Source organism: Zea mays, chromosome 2, assembly GCF_902167145.1.
Source record: "Zea mays cultivar B73 chromosome 2, Zm-B73-REFERENCE-NAM-5.0, whole genome shotgun sequence".
Lineage (NCBI taxonomy): Eukaryota > Viridiplantae > Streptophyta > Magnoliopsida > Poales > Poaceae > Zea > Zea mays.
The window spans coordinates 3701134-3722040 of NC_050097.1; the positions used below are offsets into that span (position 1 = coordinate 3701134).

The window sequence follows — 20907 nt, forward strand, 5'->3', positions numbered from 1 at the left end:
CCATCTATTGGTGGGGGCGGCAGATATCCATTTCTACAATTTTGCAGTTTGAGGATATAGTTTCGAATATTATTAAATACAAAATGAAAAATGCCCCGAACAGCCTCAATTGGGCCAGGCCCATTCGTGAACTAAAGCCGTTCCGTTTGTGTTTTTTTGGGCCAGGCCTCACCATCGTCCAGAGAACACCGGCCGATACGAAGCAAACCCCTTTCAAAAAGAAATGAGAGGCGTAGTAGCATCCACACCAACAGAAACTTCAATGTCGCCAAATACAACAGACCAATCCACACACTCCTGATGCCACTGTTGCATTACAAGTCAAAGGGGGCACACACAAACCACTATCAGTCACATAACACAACCAATGAGAAGCGACAAATGTACACGTATCAAGCGGCAAAAGCTGCCCGTCTTCCAAACCATACTCAGTTTCCCAACGACGAATCAACGGATTAGACGGCGAAATATGCTGCTGTGCTCGGCCTACTCATCATCAGTCAGATATGCCACCTCTTGTCTGCGCCTGCGCGTAAGAAGGTTCAATGTCTTTGACAAGATGAACGCATAACAATGGAGTAACAAGAGAAATGAGGCACTTACCACCAGACGCGCTGTGAGGAGAAGGGCCACTGCTTTTCACGCCTTGCGGAGCTTGCGATGACGACGACCGCTGCATGCGAGGCGACGAGTCGTGCTTGCCGTTGGTCATGGGCAACGAGTGCCTCTTCCTCGCGGCGTTGCTGTCCTGCACGTCTGGGCTCATCTTCGGGGACGACGCCTTGGCTCTTGCGGACTCTGTGAACTGCATGTAGCTAGGCAACGGGTTGCTGTTGCTGTTGCTTACACGAGGTTCTTGATCGCCCTGGTCGGATTTAGCAGCTTTGCTTGAGGAGCTCTCTCTCTTGGCATGCCTTGATTCCTTCGAAAACTTGTCGGTGCTGCTCCGTCCAACTGAGTCGCTGCCTGGACTAGCCAGCGACCTCTTGCTCGCGTGGGACTTGGGCTTGTTGCTCCTGCTCCTTTTGGTGTTAACAGAGACCTCACTTGACGGTGTCCCATGAGACTCCGGAATGGTGGTCGTTCGGCTCATTGGAGTCCCTTCAGGTGTGGCATAAGATGTGACCGATTTTTCCAATTGTCCATGCAAATCTGCCACTTCCGGTTCAGTATGTGGCTCCTTTTGTGGCTGGGCTTCCGTTTCAAGGGCAGGAACATGCCCATTCTCTTCTACTTCCTTCTGCGGCTGGGCTTCTGCTTCAGGAGCATCTTTTACCCCGGGATGGACAATACTGGAGTCTTTATCAGCTTTGCCAGTGACATAGTTTCTGTTTTCCAGAGCTCCAATCTCCAACACTATCTCCCCACCATCACCTTCTGATCTGTCTGGTGAGTCCAGTGTGGATGAAATTGATATTTCAGTCCCACATTCTGATGCAGCAATTCTCATTTTAGTATCATGACCAGCTGAGCTTTCTTGTATGCCTGTGCCATCTTGCTTTGGCGTGTAATCTTCTTGCGAACTAGGAGTGTGCATCCTTGGCTTGCTCACCCCATCCAGATGCGGTGGGCTGCTGGACCTGCTGACTGTCGAATTTGTACTCAGCTCTTCAAATTTCAATTGGGCAGCAGCAAAGGCTGGATTGCATGGCTTTCTTGCCACAAACCTTTTACCTTCCATCTCCAGTGTCTGCTCAGAATTGTATGCGTCACCACTGTCCTCATTGGACGGTTCAAATTTTCCAGGGAGTGGACAGGGATTCCTTGATGCATCATCAGCTTGGGCATATTGTTGATCCAAGGACATAAAAGGCTCGTCCACATCATTTTCAGCCTTTTGGTCAGTTACATGATCAGCATCTGCATTAGTAGTTTCGATCAACTCCGATTCAGGATCATGTTTCATTTCCATCTTAGGGCTTTCATCTGGGACACTTGCAGGAGCCTCCAAGGCACTAAAATCAGATGTCTCTACTGTTTCTTTCACATCATCAGCCACCAACTTTGGGAAAGATAGGTCTGAATCCAAAGGAACAATGTCTTCATCACACTGAGCATGTTCAGTCACTTGTTCGGTCACAGTTTCACCCATCAACTCACTATTTTCTTTATGCTCTGGCAGGTGCACCACAGTGATCGGTGGAATTAAGGCTGTCCACCTCTCCATCCATCCCCATGTAACATCAGATTCTGAAGGATCACATTTTATGCGAATGGATTTTGAAGTTGGTGTGTTGTCCATGAGCTGACAGAAGATATGCAATGTGAATATGAGGAAATCCAAACTACAGAGAGAAATATGGATATTTTTGGACTTTTAGAGTGTGGGATTCTCATGTCTCAGTCTTACCTTGAGAGCAAATCCATTGCGAAGCAATTTCTCACCTGAAGAATGAACAATAGTCTCCTGCATTGGGGAAAACAACAAGTGAACACTCAGAACTAAGTAGCAGAACTTGGTTGCAACTCTCAAGAATGTTTAGGGAACCATGTCAACCCTTTTAGGGCCTGTTCGTTTTATACCCAATCCATGTGGATTGGAGTGGATTGGGTGAGATTAAATCTCAAACAAGTTAAAATCCTTCCTAATTCTGTTCAATCTCATCCAATCCACATAGGATGGGAATAACCGAAGAAGGCCTTACATGTTTGATGCAGAAGATGATTGCTTATGCAAGGGATTGAATTTCACAACAGGTCAACAGCCAAAAAGATAGCAGATAAGCAACAGATGTAGCAAGTTCAATGGAAACAAAAACTCCAGAGACTCATCATAGATTAACAGCTTCCAGGATGCTAGCTAACAGAGCTAGGAAAAACTGCACATAACAACTCAGATCTTACTAATGTTGCTAAGCCCTACTCAGCTGACTCAGCAAAACAACCTCATCACAACGATATAACTCATATCAATAAATATATAATCCATATCAATAAATCGCACGTGATATGGTGGGGCCAGGTAAAATGCCATTCTGTTCACAAACACTGGCCGCATAATGTACATTCATAATCCAATTCTAATGTAGCCAATGCTAAATGTTTCATAAATGATAATAATGCCTTAAACAGAAAGCCATCATTCACCTGAATCTTTCCTGGTGAATGTTGTGCTTGATGAGCCCTGATCAACCCTTGAATTTTAATAATCGCAAGCAAGCATTGTAAAGATTCTGAAGCCTGCTTTCTAACTAGATGTCCACGGATAACAGCTTGCAGTTTCACCAGATCCTTCTGATTCAGCAGCTCTTCCCTTGCCTGTAGTCATGCGGATAATTTCTTAATAATTTTACGTTGATAACGTATAAATAATAAATAATATTGGATGAGGAACAGCTAAGCATAATGCTAAAAGAGCAATAATTGTAACTTACAATGCAAGTGTCACTCCTAGGCTGAAGATTAGTAGCTGCAGACTCCAGATGATCTTCCTCCGGGTCTCCACTGCTTCCTTCAACAAGTGAGGTGTTTTCCTCCTCCTTCAGCACAGTTGATGAGACGGAAATACTTTCATCTGCCTCTTCAATTAGTTCCTCAACTGCCCTTTCGGGTGTCTCTTCTGTTGCATTTTTTATTGACCCTTCGGCTGTATTTTCAGATGCCGTCTCTGTTATTTTTCCAGCTGGTTCTTCAGTTGGTGCAACATTTATTTTTTCAGCTGGCTCATCAGTTGGTGTTTCGGTTATCCTTTGAGTGGGTAGTTCAATTGATTTTTCAATTATCTGGTCAGCTGGTTCTTCCATAAGTTTGTCAGTAGGCTTTTCACTTGGCTTCTCCATCAGCTTTTCATCAGAGTTTCCTTGATACAGAGGTTTCTCCTCTGGCTTCTCTTGATGCAGAGTCTTCTCATCTGGCTTGTCTTGTTGCAGAGGCTTCTCCGAGGCATAAGAATATGTTGAAGTATAAACATTGTTGCTCGGTGTAATGTCAGCCTTTGCTTTGCTGGAACTAAGAGTCTCAGGTTCTGAGATATCAGAGTTCTTCAAAACTCGGTGCCTTGTAGACCTCCTACGGAAGCTCCATCTGCTTTTATCTGATATGGCGTTGTTCTGAAAACAGCGAACATGCACATTAGCGTGAAGTTCAGTAATTGACACGAGGAACAGAGATTGAAAAATCTTCTGTTACTTTCCACACATATAAAAAGAAAACAAGAGAACTGATTGCAAAAGTGGAAGGTATTATTATTTAGGCAATACTTTGTGAGGAAACTACATTGTAAGGTCTATGCACTAATCCATTCCATATCCAAATTTAGGCGTGGAGGCCTATAAACTAATCCATTTCATAGAAAACGGTGCATTACTTTGTGAGGAAACTAAATTGAGCTAATTTAGGCAAAAAAAAATACTTGGTGACAAAGTGCACCGCTTATGCATGTAGATAGTCAGGGAAGACTATAAACCGCAAGCAAAATATCTCTTATTTATTATTAATACTGATGTTCCATTAAAGTGTAATAAACTTTGCGTACTTTTGTCAATTTGAATGAGCTTAACTCCCCTAATTCAATGGGTACAGCTAATGCAAGCTGAGCTGTCAAAAACCAACAACCCGTTCTACCACATGTTGAATTTCATGTTACGCATACAATAACCCACCAACCTAAATGTTAATTTACTCAATACTTTTGTTTTATTTGCAAGAAGACTTGCTCCAGAGTCAGGTAACACCTCCCTATCTTCTAGCGGTCTAGCCTTCGTAGCGGATGTAGTCACCACACCAGTAGGCAGTAGTCCATCTTTAAAACAAAAATGTCAAATCAGGAAGGGACGAGGCTTGAAGTGAAGAGGAGAAAGACAGACGCAACAGGCCGAAGGGGACACAGTGAAAGCACTTGCATAGCAGTGAGAGCACTACGCGGAGCAAACAAAGATAGCAGCATCAGATCCTTCCTTTCTGTGATGCTGCTACATGGGATCAAGACGACAGAAAACAGCACCCTAAGCCATACAAGATATGGCACTGCCTACAGAGTACAGATAGAGCCATGCAGCAAAAGGATAAAAGGAAGATTTTTTTTATTTCAAAATTTTCAGGTGAAAAGCCATGTCCATGCAGACTCAAGCAACATCATGGTCACGAAATGATGAACAATTGCCCTTGCCCACCTGTCAACGCCGCAAACAAATCCAAAGGTAAAATTCAAAGCCGACGAGGTGAGCGAGCTGAACCAGTGAGAGAATCTCTCGATTCGCCGGTTGATTCCAGCTCCCCGCTTCGAATTAAACCCAGATCTATCAAGGATCAAACACACCCTGCCCCTGAGCCCCACGCATTCGGCAAGGATCTAACGAGACAAGCACGGCATCCCGAAAAAAGAAAGTATTAAGCAACTTTCGGTGTCGTACAAGACGCCGCGCGGAAAGAACAGAGAGAGAGAGAGAGGGTGGGAGAGCGGGAGACGCCACATTCCGCGGCGCAAGTGGGGCGGGCACGCAGCATGCCTTACCTCCTCGTCCGGGTGGTCGTCGGCGTCTGAGCCGGCGGAGGGATCGGATCCGGAGCCGGCGCAGACAAGGATCTTGAGGCAGCCGTTCTTGGACCGCGCCATGGAGCGGGCTGATCGCGACCGCCGCCGCTTCAGTCAGTCAGAGTCAAGTGGCCAAGTGCTCTGCTCCGCGGAGCGAGCGCGCGTGCGTTTCTGGAGCCTGGGTGCGGAACAGGACGGCAGTGGATGGCCGCTCTGCTGCGCGTCTGCCTGCGGCTGCGGCGGCTTGGCTTGTTCGCTTGCGGCCAGTGCCTGTGCAGCTCTGCACGGCGTTTTTATATTTTTGGTTGGAGGCCTCCCCTCCTCCTCGGGCCGTACTCCGCTTCTCTTTCCGCTCCTTTCCTGTACGTTTTTATATTTTAACTTTGGCTACACTAGGTTGGACTAGAGATGGCCTCTTTACCCGTTCTTCGCGACTAAAAATTTAAAATTTTCTGTGGAGATCCACACGAATACTTGCATAGTGCATTTCTTCCTCATCCATATTTCTCGTGGTAATAAATTCTCATCGGGATCACCATCTCCTCTTGTAGTAGAGAATAAAACACACTTTCTTTATTATTATTGTAAAACTTTGTCGTTTATACATATTATCAGGTGTAAAAATCATTATGTATAAATCAAAATAAATATATTTATACAACGAGTGATCTTTGACAAGATAATTATTTATTTATATCATTAACTATTATATAAAAGCATCGTCACATGTAATTTTAATGGTCCCCACGTGAAACGGAGATGGGGAATACTTCCCCATCCCGTCACTGTTTACCCGTCGAAGTGGGAGATTTTCCCGTTTACATTCCCATCAGGGAAGAACCTTTTTTATTTCTATCCCCTAATGGAGGAATTTCTCGTGAAGAATCGAGTCCATTACCATCTCTTGGTTCGGCTAGGGGATCAATGTGCCTTCCTTTTTCTTACTATGGTTTATTTAATAATTCTTTGTTCACACAAATTAAATCAGTTTAATAGTTTTATTAGTAATAAGGACATGTTTGGTAATGATGTTTATTTAGAATTTCATACAATACTATGATATATTAGAATATTGTAGTATTCTAGACCGAAAAGTATTCGATTGAAATTTGTAAAACAACGTTTTGAATACCTTAGTATGACTAAAAATACACTATTATCATCCATGTTACAAGCTTCATATTTTTATCATCCATGTTACAAGCTTCATAGTACTGTAGAATCTATAGTTTATAGTTATTTCAACCAAACAAAACCTTTTTTTTCATAATTGGTAGCTCACAGCAACTTTTTCGTAGCTCACAACTAAAATCAGATTTTCAGAAATCTACAGCTGAACCAAACAGACCTCGAAAGTACGTTTTAAGATAGTTTCCACATATTATGCAACAGATAAAGTCGTGTACAAGGTAGCGTGTTAGATACTCTCAGGTGTTAACCCTATGGATCCTCTGACGTGTAAGGCTGACTTAGAATAACCCTACGTTAGTGATCCAGCTGCAGAGGAAGAGGAGGTGCTTCAAGTGCCACGGTCCTTGTGAAAAGACGGCAGAAAGCAACACGTAAAGCCTCTGTGTGTTCATCGCGGCACACGACAAGGCATAGGTATATAGACTATTCTTAATGTATAGTTTCATCAATATTATTTTCAAAGCTGTCATATATTAATATTTATCTAGAAAACAGTGTATCTAATTTTTTTTTATTATAGAACTCTCACATCTCTTTACATTGAACTGTATATCATGTCATCTTGCTTACTTATACGATATATCGTTTAATAAAAATGAAACATTCATGAAATGCCCACTAAGAATGGTTTTAAAGGCATGCACAACCTTTAGCCTTTGGATCGTTTTTTTTTTCAAATACAAGAGATATATAAATAAGAGACGACATAACATAAACATGAGTCACTATATCATAAATGTATTTAAGATACGACAATATGTATATAGAGTACGTTATGCAGAGTCAAGCTCTTCACCAAGAACTGGTCTCTTATATATTTCAGTTAATTTCTGAAAGATCACTCAATATATCCCATATTACATTGGGTTGTAGTATATGCGTTGAGATGTCCAAGACAAGGCATTAACGCCACGTCTATGCAGCAAGCGTACGTAGCATAGCGACATGCACGTACCCGTAGCAAGTAGTAGTACGTGGCGCACACTGTTTGCTGCTGCTTTGAGTTGGAGTCAGTCCATGCTGCTGTTAAATGGTGGCTGTACGGAGTACTTTGTCACGAGCAAAACGCATGGTACCGGCAGGACAGTACAGTACAGCTGCACGGCACGGGGACGAGGCGACGCGTGGGGCGAACACGAGAAAGCGCTGGGTGGGGAACATGCCTTTGCGCTTTGGGGCTGCGGCGGGCCTCGGGAGTCGGGAGGAGGATAACGCCGTCCGTCCGCCCGGGTTTGTGCTGGTGCTGGTGCCCCCGCGGAGCGCATGCATGGGCGACCGGCGGGGGTAGTGGACTAGTGGGTTGGTTGGTCGGTCCCGTCCACGTGACCTGCCCTGCCCTGCCGCCGATCCGACCGGGGAAACGCTCCGAAAAGCGAGGAACCCCGCAGCACCGCCGGCCGTTCTCTCGGGAGAGAGAGAGAGAGCGCGCCGGCTAGCAGAAAGCAGATGTGATGCTTGGAATCCCAGAGAGCATGCGTTCAAGCACGAAGCTGCTTTCTTGGAGCTGCCTGCGATGCAGCAACGATGCTCAGCCTAAAGAGGGCTGGAGGAAAAGAAGGGCCAGGATAATGGAGCCCTGCACGTACTGCAGGCTGCAGACGCCAAGAGGAGCCACCAAGAGGAGCCATGGTTGTTTCGGTTGTCCTTGACTGGATACGTAGCTAGGATGGTTAACATCTGGCTCGTCTTGACCATTCCCATTCCGCTACTAATGTGCTTTTCAGTTACAGATTTACAGCTGGTTTAGAGTTACAGATTTACAGCTGGTTTAGGGTCTGAGCGCATGGTTTAATTAAGCTAATAATGCAGAAAATCACCAGATAATACAAACGGCTGTGGTTCCGTGTGGGATACTTGTTCTTCTTCAGCACAAGGAAGCACCCACCAAGCATATCTTTTCAGTGGATAACCAAAGTCACGACCGACCTGTTCTTTCTTTCTTTCTTTGCTCACTGCAGTGGGTTGCTTGTTTCAGAAGCAGGTAACAGTAACCACCCACAAAACAAAAACGAAAACAACAGCAACTGGGGTCACATAGGCAGACAGCACATCCTGCCTGCGCACCAGCTAGTTCTCGGAGGATCGCTTGGGATGGCATGGGAGAGCATTAGGGCAGCGTGTTTGTTGGGGATCCTCCGATCGATCATACATTAGCCTAAGCACTAATAAATGCCCAGGCGAGAGGTCGCTGTTAGAGAGTTGGGAGGCAGTGACAGGCCACTTCACCATGTTGCTTGTGGAGGAAAAAGAGCAGAGCAGAGCAGGTCTGGTCTGGCGGGCCGTCTGGGCGGCCATCAGAACAGTTCTTGTGCTCAGAACACCCATCGATCATCATGCACGAAGGAAAGGTCTTCTGATTCGTTATTGGGAGGGAGCTCTAATCCGCGTCCTAATCTGCCCACCTGTACGTCGTACCACGCACTAACCTAACCTGGATATCCTTGTTGGTATGCAGTGATGGGATAGCAACGGCTGCAATGACAGACGAGGGCCGCCCGATGCCTTGTTAATTAGACAGCCATACTGCCTGTCTGCCTACCTACCAAGCCTCTCCTGCAGTTGGGGCAGCATGTCAACTTGCTGTATTGTATCATGGCCACAGGTCATGGCAGGTTTTTATATACAGAGAAACAAAGGTGAAGTAGAGCTAGAACCTTGTGCTTCGCAGTGAAATGAAACGCTAACAGAAACCGGGGCTTGTAGTTAGTTAGTTAGTAGAGTGAGGGAGGGAGGCTGGGAGGGCTTCCACTTTTTCAAATCAGCAAGAATCACTGGAGGTAGGACTTCAATTCCAAACCACAATCGCGTGTTTGACAGCAGATCCAATTCCAGCCTAACTTTAGGTGGGATGTTGTATCCGCTACTACTGCTATTAGTTGAGAGAAGTGGCCGGGGTGGGGTTCTCTTCGTCTCTATGCTGCCTACCACAGAATCATACATTCGTCGTCAAACACCTGCACAGTTTACTAAAGACATGGCTTAGCTGGCCATATTCTCTGTTTCTTTATTTTCAAACAAAGGTCCCGGCCCCCTTGATTTTTTCCTTGAAAAGCTTTTCAAGGATAAAAACTTCTCTTGGGGGCATGTTTGTGAGCAAGGAGAATGGAGGAGGAAGGGCTAAAATCCTCTATTTTAGCCATCCATTCCCCTGAACAAGCCATTGACATAATAAAAGCAAGGCGTGGCAATGAACCAGCAAGCCAAGCAGTACATATTTGAGTGACCTGAAAGGTCGAGATCATACGGCACGGCAAATTAAAACAAGCAAGGCAAATCATGGTAAACAGCACAAATGATACTTGGAAACTCATTTTGGTAAACAGCACAAATGATACTTGGAAACTCATTTGGGGAGCAGACATTTTCTCTACAAAAAAAAACATATAAGCATTTGATGGGTCAGGCCCAGGTTCACCAGATCTTCAGATTGCTTTGGAAAAACAAGTGTCAACCAAAGCACAAGGTCTTTTTTTGGCTTTGGCTAAAAAACAGACTCAATACAAGAGATCTGCTGAAAGGAAGAATATGAACCTCGAGTCCTACACTTGTGAGAACTGCATCTGGCAAAAGGAAGAAACTCTTTACCATCTTTTCCTCAAGTGTAACTTTGCAAAGGCTTGCTGGACTTCTATTGGTTTGACGTCTCCCAGAATTGCTAATCCTGAGGCCGCGGCAGTAAACCTAATGCAACAACTCAATGTTCCATTCTCTATGGAAATTGTCATTCTCATGAACTGGAGCATTTGGAAAACCCGCAATGCATGGTTTTTTCAGAATAAAGCCCCGACTGTGCAACACTGCAAAAATGAGTTTGCAAGGGAACTTCATCTTGTCATGCTGAGGGCTAAAGGCCGTTTTGATTCGACAATTCCTGCATGGCTTCAGCTCTGGCAGTAGACCTCGTCTCTTTTCCTTTTCCCGTTGTAGTTAGGCTGTTTTACCCTTTGTAATCTGCTTTCTGTCTGCTTCTAACTCTGTTATTTTAAAGTTTTAATAAAATTTTCAGTAGGGGCTCGCCCCTCCTGTCTTATCAAAAAAAAAAAATTAAAACCAGCAAGGTGGTAACTATATTTAGGTTTCATTCAATGAAGGTGATGGTGCATGTACTGCACCATCAACGCCGATCGTTCTTGCCCCTCCATCATAATCATATGTCAGGGGGAATCGTGGTCATGGACTTGAGGGGAAGATAGAAAGGACAGGGCACCACATTAGCAGCTCGACTCCAAGCCTTAGAGAGAGGGGGAAAACCGACGACAGCGATCGGGGCGTTAGCTGAGTGGATCTAATCCCAGCTTTTTAGCTAGATGACATGCCAGTGTGTGTGTGTTAGCTAACAGAGCGCCATCTTTCCCATCTGCGGTGCGCCACCTAATTTCCTTGACAAGCGCACAATCCCGTCAGGCTAACTACCCCCCCGGCCGGCCGGCGGCGTGCGTGACAGAAGCTGCACGTACACAAGCAAGCAAGCAAGAAAGAAAGAAAGAAAGAAATAAATAAACAAAAAACGCATACTGTATTGCTATGTCCATGAACTATGATCGGAACTGTTCAGATGACCAACCCCCCGGCCGGACAACGTCTAGATGCGTCGTGGAACCTAACGGATGGTGGGAAGGCAGCACATGCATGCGGCGGCGTCGCTGCTAGCGGCGGCTGAGGTGTCCTGCCTGCGCTTGTTCATGCCGCTCGGTCGCCGTCCTCACATGGTCATGTTGGAGTAGGAGAACAATATCGTGGGTGCCAAGGACGCCATGCATGTGACCCGTGTGCCGGACTGCCGGGAGGTGAATAGAGAGAGGGAGACCTTTAGCATATTCTGAGAGCACATCCTGTTAACTGAAACGATCACATCCCCACGCATAATCCCAATGATTTCTGCACTGGAGATTATTTCTACCTGTTGAAGAGGTAATCTAACAATCACAGGATGAAGAGATCCATTACCTCATCGACGACGAGGTAACCACTATCAAGATTGTGTTTATACAAGATTTCTTCCCCTCTTTGACATATATCCAAAAACTGCACTGCTCTTAAAAACAAACCATGTACAGGACGGAGCAATACACCTAAAACAATTTGCATTTAACCAGTGAAATATAGAATTAAAACTAGCCTTACTTGTCTACAAGACTACAATTCTCTGTACCATTTTCAGCAAAAAGCAACTATTGGATTAAAAACAAAACAAAAAAAAATTAGTTCATTTACTTATTATTACAATTATATTTTATTTACCAAATAGATTGCACAGGAAAACAGCTAATTTCATCATATCTAAAACTGCGCATGCTTTTTCAAAGTGACAGAAGCATCAAGTTTCTTGTTGTTTTATACCTCAAGTTGATTAAGCAATTTCTTGATAATATATAATGAAGCTCGGAAGCACGGCAGGTTTTTGGACTGGCACAATCAAAAGTCATTCCAGCAACATCTCCATCTCAATCCATTACCAATCCACCTGAGATATGCTGCATCCAATATGTACATAATGGTTCGTTTAACAGAGCAATCAAGTCAATATGCAATATTTGAACACAAGTAATTTGATTAATACCTATACGAAAGAAAGCTCACAGATAAGAGATACACAAAATGTTTGCGCCCGAAATAGGCCAGGTTCATTGCGCCGCCATAAGAGACCTTCCTTCCCCTGTCATAGTCATCAATGAAGAATCTTCATTTCTTTTCAATACAATGGCCTCATCTCCATAATCTGGACTTGACAAAGGAAGGGCACCACAATGGCATGTCAACTTACATCTCTAGGATATTATTGCAAGGCCATGGTATGGATCGAACAAAAACTCTCTGTCACCTTATTTGGCAAACGAACGAGTAGCTGAAAAAAAACAAGTTACATTATTAGATAGACGAATTGTATCAATAGATCGAGATTAAATGTAAGACAGTAACCTTAAACAAGTTTAGTTTAGCCTTATTAGTTTATGATGTATTTTTTAACATAAATTATGATGGCAACTATCACCTCATAAATTTTAAAATTGTAACTCAACTAATTCATGGAAGAGCAAAAAGAAAATCTTGTTAGGGGTAAAATTGGACCAACTGGAATATCTCAGTTTGGAGGGAGTAAATCAAACCAAATGTTAGTGTATGGGGTTAACTAGGCATAGGGCAAAGGTTAGAGGGAGTAATTTGAAATTTTCTCCTAAAAGGAAATGCCTCTAAAAAGAGATCCAAGTGGAAGATATAACTATGGCCAAAGTGATGTCCTAATTAATGTTGCAAATGTGCCACACAGGAAGCGACTTGATGGGCGGCAAAACTGATTGTATTAAGAAGGCAGTGCAAAAAAAAAACAAAAACAAAAAAAAAACTGTAGAAAGTTACCAACGGCTTGTTCGAATCCCCTCCCCCTCTAAACTTATAGAGCTCTAACTCTCTAAAGTTAGATCTAAACTTTAGCCCACCTCACATTATAGCTTTAAAGCTTAAAACTGAGTTAAAGTGCTCTAAAACTTTTAGAGCTCTAAAGTTTAGAGGAGCAGATCCAAACAAACTTTTAGTATCATGTGCAAATTATATATAAGGTTCAAAACTGTATGCAGGCGTGATTTCTAGAATAGCTAAAAGCGTGTATCAGCAAGTTTTTTGTGCGCCTTGTGATCGAGTTTTCCTTTATAATCACAGACAGTTTCAGAACTGATCGGTATCCTACCACGCTCACGGCTCATCCGGCTCAGATGGACCAATGACGATCCCATTAAAATTCCATTCTGGCAACCCATCAGGATACACAAGCAACGATGTCAGGACGATTCGCTATATGGGGAGAAGATTGGGTTAATTTAACTACAAGTTCAGGGCAATTTCACCATCCCCTGTGGAGAAAATGCTGACAAACGTCCTTGCTAACCCAACAATTACCTCCATGTGTCTTGAGTGTGAGGAGTACAAGTTCACTGGTAGAACTAGAAGTGTCAAAGCCGCCCTTTGTCTCCCTCAGGAGAGGAGGATGGGTTAAAGGATGTAAACAAAGAGCAACGAAAATACAAGAGTTAGTAGAAAGAGATTCCTCCATTGAAGATTTAAGGATGAATAAGTTAGCACAGAGAGATTTCGTCAATGAAGTTTGATGTAAGAATGAAGAGAACAACCATCAGCAGCCAACTTGTACATCCTATCGCACACCTTGTTCCACTTTGAGATATCTTCCCGGCTTCCACCCTCGGGGGATCTGTGGCATCCGGGCATCTAACACGCAATGAGGGGGGACTGGGGAGGCCCCTCACATCTACCACCTAGTGTCTATATAAATAGAAGGATAATAAATTACTAAAATGCTACGTGTATAAATATAAGAAAAATAAATTACTAAAATGTTAAGTTGTAAATTTTGATTTGTTTTTTGGACTTCAAATGGTGGATGTGGGTGCAAAAGACGTCATTTGCATCCGGATGTACAGAAGTGTGGGACCATCATCTGCTTAGATGATCCACTGCCTGCTCGTCCTCCGCCTCTTCTGCGTTCCTCCGGCTCAGTGGCCACGGTCACGGGCCGCCGGCCGGTCTCCACTAGTCTCCCGCCCGCCTCCCAAAACCATGATGATGGCTTGCCGCCCTTCATCGTCTCCACCGCCACAAGCGAAGAGACCCCTCGGCACGTCTCCTCGTGTTCATCAGCGAGGGAAATTGGGTTTTGAGGACGCCATCGATCTCACGGCGCCCATGTTATTAGGGACAGGAATAGACGTTGTAGTCAGCCCAAACCTTAAGTGCTACTGGTTTGGAAACCCTATTTTTCGAGAGATTTTTATTTTCTTAAAGAAAAATTAGTTCATTTTCTCTTGAGAAAACATGATTTTTTTTTAGAAAAATAGAGTTCACAAACTAGCTCTAACTTCGTCATTGCCTCATTGGTGGGTTGAATTTGGCCCTGGCCTGCCTCTTTTGGCGAGGAGGGCGTTTGGTTGCCTGAGGCTCGCTCAAATCCATTTTACTTTGTTGAATAATTCTAAAAAAAATTGTATAATACTCTCTCTATCCCATAAAATAAGGCATGCATCTTTTAAAAAGACTTTAGAGTGAAACTTTGATCATTAAATCTTTTTAAATTATGACATCAACAAATACAAATTGTGCATCTTATTAAAGTATTTTTGAAAAAAAATCAAGTATATAACATGCATACACTAAAAGTATATGATTTTTACTGAATTGTTGGTCAAAGTTTTAAAATGTTGACTTTTCTAAAATCATGCACACCTTATTTTATGGGATGAGGGTAGGAAGTAAGATATTTTTAACACTTAAATAAAGCGCTAGCAGAAATTAATATAGAGCCACCTCAACAAATGATCTTGCATATATAAACTCTTTTCATGCAAAAAAATGTACATAGAAAAAATAACTCATTTAGATTGGAGATTTGATTACAGACCTAATCATATCATGTAAGACCTAATTTCTAGATTAGTAAAAAGGAAAGAGATGTTGTTAATTATGTGTATTCTCCTTGTCGGTGTTTGGATCCGAGGACCTAACCAACTAGCGAAATAACGTTGCATGCCTTAGACCTAGATGGTGATGCAAGTTGACACAAGTCTTTTATCCTGGTTCGGGCCTAGAGAGGCCCTACTTCCAGCAGAGGGGAGATGAAACTTATATGACTCACACCTAAGTGATTGCAGTAGGGTTTACAAGCAGAACAGGAGATAGAAGGATCCCAAGTCCTGGGAGTTGATTGAGGCAAGTGCCAATACCAAGTGGAGGTGAAAACTTGTGAAGTGTTCCCCATTCCTTAAGCTGTTGGCTTTTCTATTTATAACTTCAGGAGGGGCTGCCCGGAGTACTTGGAGGACTTGGAGTCGTCAGCGTACTATGAAGAGATGTCGTCGTGCCCCCTAGACGGTATGGTCTGTGCCTCTGTGGTATGGCCTTGTACTTGTTGTTGACTTGCGCCTGCTTGGTTCCCAATGAGAGCCGAGGCTAGGGATGTTTCTAAAACATCCGACTTATATGACAAATCTAATATTTAACATAAATATACATCAAATTTAAAGCTAATTTTTTATAATGTTATTAAGAATATTATGAATTATTTAAGTAAATTTATGTACATTATTTACTCCCTACAACAAAAAAGGTGAAAACATCTGAATCTGTATTCGGATAGACATCCGAATTTTATATCAATTATTTAAAAAGATATAGAACGAATTTAATATTTATTTTTATGTGAAGATTAATAGCCTCAATGCTAAAAACAAGAATATAAATTTACATAGAAATTCTATATGTTATTTGTTCACGGTCGAAGAAAGAAGACCAAAAAATTGACATTCGAATAAATATCCGGATCCATCCCTAGTCGAGGTCGAAGAAAGAAGACCAAAAAATTGACATCTCAAGCACTTATTTTTGTTGCTTTTTGATGTGTTGGCATAAATCACCAAAAATGGGGAGATTGAAAGGAAAATGTGCCTTTGGGTCATTTCTATAATGTTTTTGTGATTAAGTGTCCAACACATATTAAGTGAGTTGATTATGTGCCAAACAAGCAAGAAGTGCAAATCATGTAACAAGGTACGTTTCTAGACTTAGTGCATTGTTTTGAGTACTAACATATATTGTCTAAGTGTTAGAAACAGAGAAAAGAAGAGAAGAAAAGAAATACAAAAGACTTGGCTTGGTATAGCCAAAGTCCAGCTCGGCTTGGCACACCGGACTGTCCGGTGGTGCACCAGACAATGTCCGGTGCGCTAGGCCAGCCTCCGGTGAACAGGCCACTCTCGGGAAAAATCGGCGGCGTACGGCTATAATTCACCGGACTGTCTGGTGGTGCATCGGACTGTCCGGTGAGCCAACGGTCGCCGGCACAACGGTCGGCCGCGTAATCCGCGGGCGACGCGTGGCCCGCGCCAACGGTCGGCAGGGGGCACCGGACTGTCCGGTGCGCCAACTGGCCCGGTGCTGCAACGGTCGCCTGTGCCAGAAAAGAAAGGAGATCGGCACCGGACCGTCTACATTGACTGTCCGGTGGCGCACCGGACTGTCCGGTGGCGCACCGGACTGTCCGGTGCGCCACTCGACAGAAGGCAAGGATGGCCTTCCTTGTTGGCCTCCAACGGCTCCTAGCCGCCTTGGAGCTATATTTGAGTTGTGAACTCCGTGTGTTGTGTTTTAAGCTCGAGTTGTGACTTGTGTGCGTGAGTGTGCTGTAGATTTGAGTCTTGTGTGTGTTGCTCTCCCCTCTCTTACTTCTGTACTTCTTTCGTGATCATCATTGTAAGGGCGAGAGACTCCAAGTTGTGGAGATTCCTCGCAAACGGGAGAAAGACTAAGAAAGGAAAAAACCGTGCTATTCAAGTTGATCATCGGATCACTTGAAAGGGGTTGAGTGCAACCCTCGTCCATTGGAACGTCACAACGTGGAAGTAGGCAAGTATTACTTGGTCGAACCATGGGATAAAAATCGTGTGTCTCTTGTGTGCTTTCTCTTTGATTGTCTGTGTTCACAAGGACTCGCTTCAAGCTACTTAGCCATTCTAACTTTCATAATTAAGCATTGTGGCTATTAGTGTTGAATTTTACAGGATCACCTATTCACCCCCCCTCTAGGTGCTCTCAATATTTATAGCCCTCAACCACCAAACAACCGTTGGGGTAGGCTGCTGTCGATGGGCGCACCGGACAGTCTAGTGCACCACCGGACATTGTGCGGTGCGCCAGCCACGTCACCCAACTGTTAGGGTTCTGGAGCTTTTGACCGTTGGAGGCTTTGTCCTCTAGTGACACCGGACTGTCCGGTGTCACACCGAACATGCACTGTTCAGTGTCCGGTGCGCCTCTGACCTGCGGCTCTGACTCTGAGCGCACTGTTCCTCACTGTTCATCTGATCACCGCACTTTTGCAGTCGACCGTTGCACGAAGTAGTCGTTGCTCCGCTGTCACACTGGACAGTCCGGTGGCACACCAGATAGTCCGGTGAATTATAGTGAAGCGCGCCTGGAGAAACACTAGAGTGGCTAGTTCATCCTTATACGGACCTGGTGCGCCGGACACTGTCCGGTGGCACACCGGACAGTCCGGTGCGCCAGACCAGAGCACACTCGGTTTCTTTGCTCCTTTGTTTTTGAACCTTCTCTTGAACATTTATTGGTTTGTGTTGAACCTTTATGCACCTGTAGAATATATATTCTAGAGAAAACTAGTTAGTCCAATATTTGAGTTGGGAATTCAACCACCAAAATTAATACCGGGAAAAGGTTAACCCTATTTCCCTTTCAGCTACCCTGTCTCGTCTCCTCGGTACAGATGAATGAGATTTCTAGGACCCTTGGCAAATGGATAACGCGACTTGTGGATAAAGATATGCAACCTATATAGAGTGTAAAACTGGTATATCAGTTATGCTCACGGTCAAGAGCGACTCAAGACTCTCGCATGATTAACTTATGAAATTAAACTTAATCTATCATATGCATTGCATTGTGAAATTATTTATCAATTGTAATCACTTATTTTATTGGGATGGTATACACTTATATTTAGTAACCGCTTATAAATTTTGACCAACTTATTAAAATCAATGTTCAACATTAACCATTATTTGATGATCAACATTACACTACACATGAGCGCCACCGTAAGTGAGTTCATACATATTATTCCCCATACTTTTTGAGCGATGAACATTTGTGAGCTTACCCTTGCAAATTGCAATAAACCCCCCACAGGTGAAGAGCAGGTACCGCCGGAGGAGCACTACGACGACGAGTTCGACGAGATCTAGGTGTTGTCTCTCAGTCAGCTGTTGACGCCAAGGAATAATTATCTTAGCTCGATTTGTTTATTATTAATTATTTTGTAAGACTTTTTCGTTATATAATAAAGATTATGATATTCGTCTATATACACTGAGTTATTGTATGTATTGATCTTGTTTGACGGACATATATGAGACACACCCGATTTTGCTCTTAAATTCGTGAATGACATATCAAGTAAGCCCTGCATTCTAAATTATAAACCGTTCTTGTTGTTTACGTAGATTTTACCATGCATCCAAATATACATTTATGTCTAGATGCATGACTTTTATCATATATCTAGTAAAATTAGAACGGTAGACGAAGTGTGTACTATCATGTTAAGAAACGTTAGTGTTGGTACCTTTTTGGTCACCAAACACTATAATGAACCGCTTGGCGGTACTTGGCACCTTGGGTTCGGCTCCGCAAGGTGAACAGTAGTGGCGGCCTGCGACAGGTCGCCGGATCGCCTGGTAGTGCCCTCTGCGACGACGCGGACGGTCCGCGACCTGGGCGCAGGAGCGGTGTCTTCCCTGCGTCACACCGGACGGTCCGCGACCTGGCGACAGGGTCGTCTTCCTCCTCCTTGCTGGAATCTAGATCTCGACCCTGGGGGGAAAAGATCTTAAGGTGCTCCGGGTCGACAGATCACCCGGGGCGTCCCCAGACGACGTGGAGTCGCCTAAGAATTAAGAGATAAAATCGAGGAAGAGGTCTTAGATGGACAACTAGATCTTGCCCCACGGGAGGGGTGAGATCCTAGGGTCGTCTTGGGATCGGCAGGCCAGCCAAGACGGATCTAGACGACGTAGAGTCGACTAGGGGTGGAGGTGGATATGTGGAAGGCTACAACTAGAACTATGGTACATCTACTCCTAGGGCAGGAAAAGTAAGTAAGGTAATTGGTTCGATTGGAATGTGTTCGGGGGTTCTCAATCGGCCGTACCCCTTTATATTTATAGGCGAGGAGGTCTGGACCTTTTCCTAAGAGATAGCCAACAAACTCTCACGTGATTAGATGGATAACCACGCACGAGATAAGGATAAACATCCGAGTTAATCTAATCTCGGGACACGCGGACCGTCCGGGCCCATGGGCCAGACCGTCCGCTCATTTTGGTGTCCAACATATGCCCCCCTGCCTTTTGGTGGAGCTTGGCGAACCAAAAGCATCAGCGAAAACTTCGGAAACAATTGACCTCATGAGGTTTTGTTCCCGAAGTAAGGACTCAGCTCGATGCAAGTCATCGGCTCTTGCGATCAGATAATATAAATACTTGATGGGACTTTAATGCACAGAGGCCGTTTCGGATCGCATCCTCTTCGGCCATGTCTACCTGATCAACCTGTCAATAGGCAAAAACTTGTGGTGCCCCCAGCCCAAATAAGCAAACGGATTGGGCCAGTAATACGAATTCATCGTCGTACCACCCCACACATGAGCAGGACAACACATCGGCGATGGATAGAACGGGACGCACCATGCTATCCCTGGAGGAGGATGACAAGGCGATCTTGGTTGTGCTACCCTTTGGGTTCGTTTAGTCGGCTTTTGCTTTCGCACAGGTCGCCCTTTTGACTTCGTTTGTTTTATTGGCCGGTTGTGTGGAACGGCCTTCTTCATATATTTGGCAAGCAACTGACCAAAAGTAGGGCCGACTCTACTGAGTCGTCCAGACGTCTTAGTAGTGTTTTGTTTCCTAACACTTGTGTTGGAACGTTGTGGTCCGATGGTCTGAGGTTGCTGCTTCTGACCATCTGCGGACCGTCTGGCCATCATAGCCGGACTGTCCGCGCCTGTCTCGGACTGTTCGACCTTAGTACCCGGATCGTCTGGCGTACGCAGGACAGGTGACCGTGATCGGGTGTCCGATCGTGCTTGCCCCCCGGTGCCTCCGGTCTTTCTTTTGTCCGGAGCCTTCATAGTAACCATTCTGCGTGACATATTTGGTGTGCAAGGATCACCAATGGCGATATTTTTATTTTTACTTTTATCGGCCGCACAAGGCCGAATTATGGCCTTTTTGCTCGTTGGCTCTAATGTGGTGACAAGAACAGGTGGCCTGTCAATTTTCACCTCTTTTTGAAACCTCAACCGGCCTTCGTTTATAGCCGATTGTATTTGCCGACGGAAGACGGCACAATCATTGGTGTTATGGAGAAAGGAGCCATGCCATTTGCAATAAACACGCCCTTTTAATTGTTCAACTGGAGGAATTACATGTGACAATTTAATATTACCATGTTTAAGAAACTCATCAAATATTTTATCACATTTAGTAATATTAAATGTGAACTTAACCTTTTCCTTTTTTGTCGAGTGCGGGTAAGAGCGAACAGAAGGTTTGGCATTAGTGGGCCAAACAAGCTCAGGGACCTGTGACTTTTTTAGTTCTTGGGGCTTGGGTGGCCGATTATATTTATGTCGGCCTTCCGCACTAGGCGGATCGCAGGTGACTTCT

General features: G+C 44.2%; 1 protein-coding gene across 2 annotated transcripts; it reads right to left on the reverse strand.

Annotated features, from left to right (window-relative positions):
- Positions 1-196: 196 nt before the first annotated feature.
- LOC100272323 (uncharacterized) lies at positions 197-5812 on the reverse strand. Of its 2 annotated transcripts, none has more exons than XM_035964608.1 (6): positions 5112-5339; positions 3375-4049; positions 3088-3258; positions 2351-2407; positions 604-2245; positions 197-526 (listed from the first exon to the last, which is right to left on the reverse strand). In XM_035964608.1, exons 2-6 carry the CDS (start codon positions 3777-3779, stop codon positions 501-503), a joined length of 2301 nt encoding a protein of 766 aa, XP_035820501.1. In that variant the 5' UTR covers positions 3780-4049; positions 5112-5339; the 3' UTR covers positions 197-500. The 2 variants fall into 2 exon arrangements, with proteins under 2 accessions (XP_035820501.1, NP_001346526.1); NM_001359597.1 differs by lacking the exon at positions 5112-5339 and adding an exon at positions 5453-5812 and having other exon boundaries at positions 238-526.
- Positions 5813-20907: the final 15095 nt, after the last annotated feature.